Here is a 12394-nt window from a genome sequence, read left to right as displayed (position 1 = left end):
GTCAGTTTTGGTCTTGCTTTACTGGGATGGTCTTCATGTGAGCCAGTTTCATCATGGTGCTTGATGGGTTTTGCAAATGCACTTGACAATACTGTTCCTGCAAGAACTATTCCAGAACACCTGACCTTCGTGTCTTAAAATAACAACTGACTGTTGTTTTTTGTTGTCATTACATATGGATTACAATCCATGTGTGTTATTTCATAGTTTTGAAATCTCCAGTATTCTTCTAGAATGTAGGAAAAAAAAGTCACTAAACAAAAAACATTGAATTAGAAGGTGTGTCCAAACTTTTAACTATATATATATATATATATATATATATATATATATATATATATATATATATATATATATACACACACACACATAGACACAAACCGATCAGCCATAACACTGTGAGCAGATCCAGGTGAAGTGAATAAGACTGATGATCTCCTCATCATGGCACCTGTTAGTGGGTGGGATATATTAGGCATATATTATGTGTGTGTGTGTGTGTGTGTGTGTGTATATATGTATGTATTTCATTACAGCACTCAGTTTTTTGGGTCAAAATCTATCTTGACTTGGCAATATTTTCCCACTCTGTGCATCTCCTGTGCACAGCTCCGTTAAGGTCACCCCACAGATTATTTAGTTGGATTCAGGTCTGGGCTCTGGCTACCGCATTCAAACACATTGATCTTTTTTTGGTTAAGCCATTCCTTTGTTCATTTGGGTATAAGCTTTGGGTCATTGTTGTGTTGGTGAAATTCCTTTTAATCTTCAGCTTACTGGCAGACAGCTGAAGGTTTTGCTCTTAAATCTAGTAGTATTTGTAGCTATTCAAGATCTCCTCCACCTTCTGTCTAGTCACCCTACATGTCCATAGCACAGATATGTAAAGAATTGTTATATGCAGAGACTAATCAGTCAAATTATTCATTCAGAGTTAACATCATATTAATGGTAATTCTAGCACAAAAAGAACGATTCAGATTCAGAGTCCCAGAATGCAATGCAGCAATACAACACTGAGTTACAGCAGAAAATCGACCCATTGAGTGACGGCTTGACAGCATTTAGAGCAGTATTAGCATGCAATTTGAAGCTTTGGAAGCTTTGTGTACAGATGAAGAAGTGAGAAAACTGGACAAACTACAGGATTAACTCACTGCTGCATTCAACTTTTTAGGAGAACTGAAGTGAAAGCTAAATTCCACTGAAACTATTAGAAATCAAAATGGCACACTCATATGTCATTATTATACAGTTTTACTACAACAAGCGTGATTATTCCAAGATATACAATTAAAATACAAAGGAATGCTGTACATGTCTGTAATTTTTAGTTTGGAAATATCCTCAGGCCTTCAGTGAGCACTGAGGAAAGGGCTTGAGGCATTCCCTCTGGCAGCACTTGTATCTCAGTTCCGCCTTTAAGGCCTCTGTGCTTGTTCTGGACTCTGTCTTACTTATGTTAAAGTCTCTTTGCCTAAAAAGTGTCTGTCAACATACAAAAAACCCTTAAGATCAAAAACGATGGCAAACATGAGCTATTTAACTAGTCAGCTAGCTAAGTTAGTTAATGTTAAGAGATATTAGGTTAGTTCCCCATGGCAGGATGTTAGGTTGCAAAGGGCGTGTTTATAATTTGGGTGTTCATGAATTAGTCATGATCTGTTAAAAATATAAGCAAATAACTGCAGAGTTTGCTGCATCTTTTGCTGTGCTATCAGTTACAAAACTGCAAGACAACCGAATAAAACAGCACCATTCTGCACTGAAGTCTTTGCAAAATAGATATGTTTTCAATCCTCTTCCAAACGCTCCTGGCAAGAGCTTGATTTAACAAGTTCTGGTGCGTGTTATTTGTGCCAGACTGAAACTGTGGGTGGATGGAAAGCAAAAGTTTCCACTCTTATCTTCAGCATTGTTTTGTTTTTTTAGCAGGCAAACCGCCATAAACTAATTACACCAACGATCTTTATTTTTCATGTACACATGATCTGAATTTTATCTGATTATCTGTGTGAAGACACATCATATGAAAATCTAAGTGTAATGCATTAGTGGTACACAGAAAAACTATTTCATGGATATGGTAGCATAGTGGACGTGGAAAATTGTGAGTCCGAATCCCAAATCCACCAATCTGCCACGGCTGGGCCCCTGAGCAAGGCCCTTAACCATCAATTGCTCAGTTAAAAATGTAAGTCGCTCTGGATAAGGGTGTCTGCCAAATGCCAGAAATGTAACTGTATTTCAGTTGGAATATCTGTCAAAGTGTGCAATATGGCTGCACCGATTTATAAACAATGATCTGATTTGAATCAAAAAAGTAAATAGTTAAAAAAAACATGCTGGTGTTCGATGCAGGTTGTTTGTACATGCAAGAACAAAACTGAACGTTTAATTCTACAGAACATTGGCAAAGCATATAACTAGACACAGACATTTCCTCACCAGACTCTCTTTTTCACTCTCTTGAATTTAACAAATTAAAGACAAATTAAAAAAAAAAAAAACAAAATCAGCAGCTTGTCATTTTACCTAGAATCCACAAAGCAGAACCTCCTCCATCTTGAAGAATTTTTTGTTAGTTAAATTTAACAAAGCTGACTCATGTTGGATTTGTCCTGAATCAGATCAGTGCTGAATTGAATTGTATTGAATCTGTTGTCAATTAAAGTGTGTTGAGTCATAACTTGGTTAAAAATATTGTAACATATGCTAGGTATACACTGATCAGGCATAACATTGTGACCAACTGCCTAATATTGTGTTGGTTCCCCTTTTGCTGACCCGTCCCGCACTGTGTATTCTGACCCCTTTCTATCAGAACCAGCATTAACTTCTTCAGCAATCTGAGCAACAGTAGCTCGTCTGTTGGATCGGATCACACGGGCCAGCCTTCTCTCGCCCACATGCATCAATGAGCCTTGACCGCCCATGACCCTGTCTCCAGGTCACCACTTTTGATAGATACTGACCACTGCAGACCGGGAACACCCCACAAGAGCTGCAGTTTTGGAGATGCTCTGATCCAGTGGTCTATCCATCACAATTTGGCCCTTCATCAAACTCGCTCAAATCCTTACACTTGTCCATTTTTCCTGCTTCTAACATCAACTTTGAGGACAGAATGTTGACTTGCTGCCTGATATATCCCACCCACTAACAGGTGCCATGATGAGGAGATACTCAGTCTTATTCACTTCACCTCTCACTGCTCACAATGCTATGCGTGATTGGCGTATGAGTTATCTTCTATCATATCTTATATGACTTTTGAGTCTATCTTTGTGACTCAACTTTTCATATCTCTTAACACTGATAAGTCCATGCTTGTTAAATGTCCAATCACAAGGACATCTTGATATTGATTAGAATCACATTTATTGTAGCATTATAACCATAAAACTACTGGAAAATTCCCTAACTTGTGACATGCTTCACCCCAGACCATTTTTGACTGGCTGATGCATGGTTGTTTTCATAATAGCATACACTTTGTCAAACTTTCATCCCTGGCTAATGAGTCCTTCTTATTTCCAGTGCGTTTTCGATGCTTTTTGCAGCCTAAATGATACGAGCTCTGTTAGTATGCTCATTAATGTAATTACATTTGTTTGTTATTTACTTTTTGTACCCGTTGCAGCTTGAAGAATACATAAATAAATGTAATTTAATTTGAATTGGTTTAATTGTTAGCCTCAAGAGTGATTCTTCCTTTTTAGCATCACTGCCAACAAAGACACACTTAGTTTTATTCAGAAAATGGCTTGTATCCAAACTGGACTTATTTCCCCACTGATTATTTTTGCTGTTTTATCCTAATGAACAGGCCACAATGATTTTTTATTGAAGACGCGGTCATCCCCTGGGCATGTATGAGTTTATTATCTATTCTGCATACACGCAAAAAGCAAACAATTTTCATTGCAAATATTTTTTAGCAGATGTTATTTTCTTTTATTTCATTTTTTTGCAGCGTCGTTTTGAAAATTCCTGTTAAGGAGAATGTTTTCACTCTGTTTCATTGATGATACTAATCATGGCTTCTCTGTGTGTTGTGTGTCATTGTCCTCTCTGCTTAGTGTAGTGAAAAAACTCTTCCTGAACTGCAAATTGATAAAAATTTGAGGATGCAAATTACACACGCACGCACACACACACACACACACACACACACACAGAGAGAGACAGTTCTGTTCTGGTGGTAATAACCAGCAGATTTGATTAGATGAAAGCATTAGATTGTTAGTTGTTTTAATGGTATGCCATTCTTTTCTGTGTGTGTGTGTTTGTGTGTGTCAGCATGCATGCTTGTGTGTGCGTGCACGTGTTGGGGGAGGTGAAGGAATGATGTCAGGGACACATACACCCATCTGCTCATTCTGACCCATCTGTTCAGCCTACACACACACGTACATGCACACACACACACACACACACACACACAGCATGTACCTTAGCATACATTTCACACCTGTATCATTTCTCCTTTACAAATGCCTCTCTGGAGCCTAGTTTAGGTGTGTGTGTGTGTGTGTGTGTGTGTGTGTGTGTGTGTGTGTGTGCAAAGAGCTCTGACCTTCTCCTGCCAGTGCAGCACTCCGATGATTATCAAGATAAAAACACACACTCCGATCAGTGCCACAGCCGTCAGCAACACAATGTTACTTGGAGTCAGATAGAGTTTAGCACTCCAGCTGTGGGGGGAGAGAAAGAGAGAAATTTACTTTTAATAAGCCTTTAATACATCAGTTTTGCATATTTACATACTTAAAAACTAAATAATACTTTAAAAGCTCTTCAGCCCCCACTACTCCCGCCTACTCGAACCCAAGACCCCTTTGACTTCTAATCCAATTTCTTTTCCATATGAAACTCATAACCAGTATAAAGAGTTTTTCATACAGTAGCTCTCCATTTTCTCAGTCAGACCCTTCTGCACAATGGAGAGAACTTTCTGATGTCCATTTCTTATAACGTTGTGCCTGTTAATCTGTTGTCCAGTGTACAGGTCATCAGCCTGTCGGTGAGGTGTTTCTGAGTACCTTGGTTTATCTGAGCTGATCTTGTTCTTCTTCATGGGTCTGATGTGTTCTCTGGCTGTAGCACCTGTGCTACACTTCATTCTGTGATACGATGTTCACTTCACAATTAACAACAGTATTTAGTTCATGTTCATCTTTTTCATGTTCTTATTACCAGCTGTTCTACCAGTGTATTTCAACTCAGAGGCAGAGTTTCTCAATCTTGCTTTTTTCTCCTGCTGCTGTTTCATAGGTTCTGGGACATCTTCAGAGCAGACATCAATGCCAGGGTTGCTACTAGCATTAACGTTAACGTCTTCAGAAGCGGCAGGTTTAGCACAGATGTTAGGGTTGTTAAATGCGATAACATCTGCTTTGGCATCGTGTTGGGTACAGTTTTTTCATCAGTGTTGCTGTAACTGTCTGGCTTCACTATGTCACTGACCTTGTATTTGTTTATGTCAGGCTCCAGCTCCCCAGGGCTCTCCCACTGACTGTCCCATGAGCGTCTTGGCTACACAGCTCTGTGTGGATAGCTAGACAACTTTCAGTGTCCCTACACTCAAAACATTTCAGTTCATAGCCAATACTGTCTAATTGCTGTCCCCATGTTTGCACTTAATATTTACATTCAGCATCTTATCTTGACTGTTTAAGAACATAAAGACCTGCCAGAAGATACTAGCTGTTTTACTGTGCCGTTCTTGCAGCCAAGTGGAATCGTTTTAATTGTCCTGGCAAACTTCCCGAAGCAGGCCAACTCCTTCATCATGACTTAATTTTTAAGGAATGCAAGAACATTTGATCTCTCTCTCATTTTATCAATATTTCACTTTAAATCAGTTTTTGAACAGGCTTCCTGTTAGTCCAAGTAGATGTTCGCATTCCTGACCTGCTGCCCCACAGCCAACAGCACATTTCTCAGCACACCTCTCGCTGTTACACGCTTGATGCCATGCCGGTGAAGATGGCGTCTCCCTGTGTGCCTCAGAGGCCATGCCGTCTGGCTCACTCTCAGTCTCTTTCAAACTATTTACAACTACTACACCTGACAGAGCCACCAGTTTCACTGTTTAATTAATGAAAAGGAAAGAGCTGGCAAGATGCTAGAAAGCTTTTCCTGCATTCCATCTGTACCCGGTGCAAACAGAAAGAGAGAGAGGGGAAAGAGAGAGAAAAAGATAGATAGATAGAGAACGGATGGGGGAATAGGGATAAAGACAGCTAGAGACTGTTTATAATTCCACTCTGAAAAACTGTTGCACACTCCATCAGCAACATCAAATATTGATAACATTTGATCCTAGCTCTATTTAATTAACTTTAATTAACATTAACAACAATGAATGTAGACCTTTGTTAAAATTTAGGATACAAGGAGTGTGCGTTTGTGTGTGTGTACCTGCGAGGGTCACTGTTTGGATAAGGAATGACTATGAGCTGTGAGTTGGGGATAATGGCAGTCCACTCCTGTTTCCTCATGTCCTGCAAAGATACAGAGAGAATAGAAGAGAGAGGGACAGAAGAGAAAATATCATCATATATTAGCTACACTACACTAACTCAAAAATTGCAGGCCAGTCGTACAACTGTAACACTGCCTTCCTAATGTGACATAATTCCATTCTTGTACTGTAACATAGTTGCCCTACCATAACCTTAAATTTCAACCAAAACCCTGCAACCCCACTGTAACCCTGTAGTTGTACTTTATCTCTATGCATTGAAATTTAACCCCACCATCGTTTCACAATAACCCCACAATTCTACAGTATTCCTGCAGTTCTATCCCCTCCTGTCCTAGAAACGCTCATTCTGACATAACCGTGAAGTCCTGCTGTTTTTCTGCAATTCTACCATATCTCCCAATGGTCTGCCATATCTCCATCTGTCTTATGGTTCTGTCCTGTCATTCTGCCATAACCCTGCTGTCCTACTATATCCACCACCTGTCTACCATAATCTCTGCTTCCTACCATAACTCTGCCTTCCTACAGTAATCCCACCTGTCTTCAGTAATCCCAGAGTCCTCCCATAACCCCGTCTTCTTATCGTAACCCCGCCCTCCTGCTGTAACGCTACTATAACATTGTTGTTCTATTATCTTTCATCCGTTCATTCTACCTTAATCCCACCTTTCTACTGTATCTTTTTCAGTGCTATGATAACCCCGCTGTCCTAAAGCAACCTGGTCATCCTCACGTAATCCTCCTGTAACCATATTGTCTTGATGTAACTTTGCTGTAAAATGATAAATCCAGTGTCCTCCCAGATCCCTGCTGTTTCTACTGTAATCTCTTCATCGCCCCATAACCGCAACATCCTAACATAACCCTGCCAGTGAGCTCAATTATATGATTACAAGCTAATTAAAAGTTAAAAAAAAACAAACATCTCTATATACTGAAGATGTTGTGTTGAGAGGGCGGAGTCAGGCCCCTGATACCGCTTTGCTGTACACCTGCAACAGCTCGTCAAAAATTAGCATAAATTTTTATGAGCTGTAATGTACAACACACAGCAGCTCAATCAATTACAGCGATTTCATTGCCTCTAAAGACACTCGCTCAGCAATTAACTCCAACACTACACTCATCTTTCTATTGTTCTCTGCAATTCCTCCAGAGGGAAACGGTTTCGTTTCCAACGCTGCATCTATAACAATAACACGTTATGACTCTGTTTTCTTACACACTTTAACAAGAGTGTGCAGTTAGGATGCTATTTTAGGGAAATGGAGTGGATGTGAAGTGTTGCACAACGAGTCAAGCTTGAGGAGAGATAGAAAGAAAGGAACAAAAGAGGCAAGAAGAGAAGGGAAAAAATGGCGGATGGAAAAGAATCGAAGAAAATGAGAAGGATAGAAGATCGAGGAGAAGGCAAGAATTCAGGGATATGAAATGAGACATGACTGAGAAGATGAGGAGGGGAAGAGGTGAGATGAAGAATGCATGAAGACAAGAGAGGCAAAGAAATAAGCTGAGATGTCAAGAAGACAAGGAGGCGAAAGAAAACGAGAAAAGAAGAAACAGGAAGGGGCATATAAGAGAAAAATAGAAGGAAAAGTGATAAAAGAGATGAGAAACAGGAAAACTGACAGCAGAGGAGAGCAGGGCAGGAACGAAAGATGATGAGCATGAGCTCAGTGGAAGGACAGAAAAAGACTAAAGTAGGGGGTTGTGATGAAAAGAAGGAGAAAAGAGATGAGGCTGGAAGGAAGAAGAGGGAAAAATAGATGGAAGAAGAGGAGAGTCTGGAAAAGAAAATGGATACACAGGAAGAGGGGAGAAGGGTAAATAAAAAGATAAGACAGGGTGAGTATTCAAGGAGGTTAGAGCAGAAGAGATGAAAGGTTGAGAGAAAACAAGATGGAAAAAAATTAATGTAAGGAAAGAAAGAGGGGCACACAAAAGAATAAATTAAAAGATAAGTGAGAACAAACGAGAGCGAGATGAAGAAGCAAGTGGTGAAAAAAAGAAAGAGAAAGGAGTGGAGAGAGAGGATGGAACAGAATGTCAGCAGGTCAGATGAAAGTTGAAGTGCTGGACTGTCTCTCTTGCTGAGAGTAGGGCAGAGGGTGAATTAAACCGGTCAAGAGAGAACAGATTACTGTGAGCGCATGACCTCTGCTTTCCATAACCCGAGCTGGGTTTCCACCAAAACGTTGAGCAGAGCTACAAAGGAAACAGAATTAAAAAATAAACGTGTGTGTACCTTGACCCCAGGGGGGCGGGGAATGCCAACAAAAAGGTGGTCCAGGAAGTTGGCACTTCGGCCGAGGCCCAGGACGGTGTAGGGAAGCTGGAGAGAGAGATGTGCTGACTGACTCAGTTGACCCGCTGCAAAAAGAGAGAAAGAGAGAGAGAGAGAGAGAGAGAGAGAGAGAGAGAGAGAGAGAGAAAATTACCAGTAGAATTCAGTAGGCTTGTCAGTATACAAGTTGGCTATTTTCCCAGCTTAACACACACTGACAAAGCCTGGGGCATCTTCACAACCAAGAGCAGACCACCATCTGTGTACTAAATTCATGATAAATTCTGCTTAGATAAATATCCTGATGATATAGATTTGTGACTTTTTAGTACTTTTACGAAACTGATCTATTTAGGGGTGGGACTACACATGGTGTCAATAAATAAGACTCACAGCTTTGGGAGAATCACGTTTCTTATTGGAAGACATTAATGTGGAACCCTACAATTTTTCTGCACAGAATGTGTGCTAAGGTAGCTAGGTAAGATTGCTAATGTTTTTGGTATTGATGAACAAATGATGTTTTTTCTAGTAATCTTATACACTATATTGCCAGATGTTTTGGGACACCCCTCCAAATCATTTTGGACAATTTCATGCTCCCAACTTTGTGGGAACAGTTTGGGGATGACCCCTTCCTGTTCCAACATGACTGCACACCAGTGACCAAAGCAAGGTCCATAAAGAATGAAAGCACAAAATTGTCCAAAATGTCTTAGTATGCTGTAGCATTAAGAGTTCCTTTCACTGGAACTAAGGGGCCGAGTCCAACCCCTGAAAAACAACACCTGAACTCAGTGATTTGGAGGCGTGTCCCAAAACTTTTAGCAATATAGTGTATTTTGACAGGTTTAGCTACTGTTAAATAAATATGAAGAAACATCAATGTAAATCAATGCAAGCCCAAATGCAAGGTAATTAACTGCTATGTAACAAGCTAGCTAGCAAGTATTTGTAGATCCTGACATTTTCAACAAGGCAAGCGGTGTAGAACTGTTCCCAAGACAAACATGGATTAAAAAAAAGCATGAAAATATGAAAGGAGTTTGTACAAAAGAAGACGGAGAACATTGAGGGTGGAAAATGAAGCAAGCAGGAGTGTGTAGCTAAGCTGAGAGTGTGAGTGTAATAAGAGAAAACGTCCCACAGCCCAACAAAAGCCTCTCTAATTGCTCCCAATCACACCCACACACCATTTACAACAGGTTCAGCATGAAGTCACAGCTAAAGCAGCAAAAAGCACAAAACTCCTCTCTGCACTATAATTTGAGGAGGGGTTTGTCTATGTAATTATGCCATAGGGACTCAGGCACGCTCTTAATCCAGGTGATAAAGAGCCAGGTCTTTTAGTGCACAAAACCAAAACAAATTCTTTATTTTATAATTTTTTTAAAAATACTTATTTATTATTTTACCATGTAAATATTTTAGAAGCTATTTGGAAAGAACAAAAAGGTATATAATGTACATCAGACAGACAGACTTATGAATATGATACCTGGAACTGTGTGTGTGGGTGTGTGTTTGTGTGTGTGTGTTTTAGCAGCTGGAATAAGGTCATTCTATAACTCTTGCATCTGAGCAAACAGGCAGCAGCAGTTTAATGACAGAATTAAAGAGAAAAACAATTAGCAGTGTGAAGCTGATTTCCATGATAATACATGAGTGAGAGAGAAGCTCCTGTGGTGATGTAATATTGTGACAGCTGATTCACCTCCATTACACTAAATAACTGTAAAATCAGTAGAAATCCACCTCATTAAACAGTATCAATTCAAATAGTCATGACAAAAATACAAACAATTAAACAGATACACAGATTCAGTTTCATCCCATCTAACAGGCAGGTATGGTGAGAATCACTGGGATACCTTCTTGCCTATTGAAGCCTTCCAGTGACATATGACACAGTATTTGCAATAAACAGCGCTGTATCACAGCCATTTTTACCTTCTCTTCTCCCCACGTACAGGCTGGACCACATGTACACCTTATGGAGATAACAGGTTGTGTCTAGAGTCAGAGCTGCAGGTATCCTGTCCCCCAAAGCTGGTGATAGACTTCTCATCTGTTCTTGTACTTGGTGAGTGTATGTATGTGTTTATTTATTTTTTATATTTTTTGGGAAAGTGCTACAGAACACTGTGGTGCCCACTAGCTCTTTTTTTGTTAACACTGTCCAGGTATCCAGGTGATGTGCACTGCCCCTGGAGGCACAGTTATATTTAGTGGCTGAATTGGGGGGGGGTAGCTTAGTGGTTACGGTGTTGGACTACTGACCAGAAGGTTGTGAGTTTGAATCCAAGGTCCACCAAGCTGCCACTGCTGGGCCCCTGAGCAAGGCCCTTAATGCTCGATTGCTTAGTTGAGATAAAAATGTAAGTCGCTCTGGATAAGGACGTCTGACAAATGCCAGAAATGTAAATATAATGTACATGAAACTATCGTCCAAATAAGAAATCACACTGAACACAACCCTCAAAGTGAAAAATATCAGTGGAGCTGTCTTCACCACACACACAGGTCAGGGTGTTTTAGCGTCCAAGTTTGAGCATTGGCTTCAAATCATCCGTCCCTGGACACGAAATGATTGAGCTTAGCAAGCCAGGCACAAACCAAACAGCCATACCAGCTGTGGACACACACACACACACACACAGTATTTTCTATATTCCTGAGAACCTTGCATTGACAATAATTTCTGTAGTTATTTAATTCTACGTCTTCACCTGGCCCTAAAGCTCTTTAAGAATCCTTAAACTCATTAACCAGAGAAGAAATATTTTGCCTTCTGGTGCATGTAGGCACAGTGCATCTTATTAGGTTTAACTCTTGGCTTCAGTGGTAATATTTTACAGCCTCACACCAAACTTCTCACACCGTCTTAGACAGTCTATTATTCCGAACTTGGTATGGTTTAAGATGCCATGTTCAGGGAGACTTTAACAAACACACCCTCTGGGACTGCTTCCTAAGGATGTGATCCTAAAGCTATAGTCTGCCTTTGTGTGTGTGTGTGTGTGTGTGCGCGCATATACACACTAATGGAGTATAATAAGGAATATAATAAAGGACCTCATATGAGCTTCCTGTCGTCTTGGTGAAGAAGCATTGAGAGTTTTTCTGGATATATTAGTGAGACGAATATTTCCGACAGAAGCCATTATCATTGTCATTGTCTTTCACTCTCTCTGTTTCTCTGTCTTCGCTCTCTCTTTCTTCACACACACACAGACACACACACACACACACACAGAGACACAGACACACACACAAAACCTCTTACGATAAGAGCCCTCATAAAGAGTAGGGCTTTGATTTGATAACGCGACGCACTACATGATTTTGATGGAGGACACAAAACTGCCACACACACACACACATCATGCACAGCTCCATCAATGCTGCTTTCACGTTAATTTAGCCACACTGTAGTCCACTCTGAGCTGACACTACACTAAATATGACATTTCTAATTTTATAAATCTTCAGCACAAATATATTTTGATGAATCGGTTTAATTTACATGTCATTTGCATACCCACTCCCCTATTCACTGTCATGTACAACTCATTGACACGAAACACCCTTATTTATTATGCATGCGGTACAATACT

General features: G+C 40.1%; 1 protein-coding gene across 1 annotated transcript in view; it reads right to left on the bottom strand.

The window, feature by feature from the left end:
• The window catches only part of itfg1 (integrin alpha FG-GAP repeat containing 1), a 129456-nt gene that overhangs the window by 8054 nt on the left and 109008 nt on the right, over nucleotides 1-12394 (bottom strand). The window contains exons 15-17 of the mRNA XM_058381546.1: nucleotides 8739-8863; nucleotides 6427-6509; nucleotides 4580-4697 (exon numbers count right to left, since the gene is read on the bottom strand). Of these exons, the coding sequence (XP_058237529.1) occupies nucleotides 4580-4697; nucleotides 6427-6509; nucleotides 8739-8863 (326 nt within the window). The remainder of the gene's footprint in view (nucleotides 1-4579; nucleotides 4698-6426; nucleotides 6510-8738; nucleotides 8864-12394) is intronic.

Source organism: Hemibagrus wyckioides, linkage group LG27 (assembly GCF_019097595.1).
Source record: "Hemibagrus wyckioides isolate EC202008001 linkage group LG27, SWU_Hwy_1.0, whole genome shotgun sequence".
Lineage (NCBI taxonomy): Eukaryota > Metazoa > Chordata > Actinopteri > Siluriformes > Bagridae > Hemibagrus > Hemibagrus wyckioides.
Note: the sequence above shows the minus strand (reverse complement) of the source record. Positions and strands in the feature narration are given on the sequence as shown.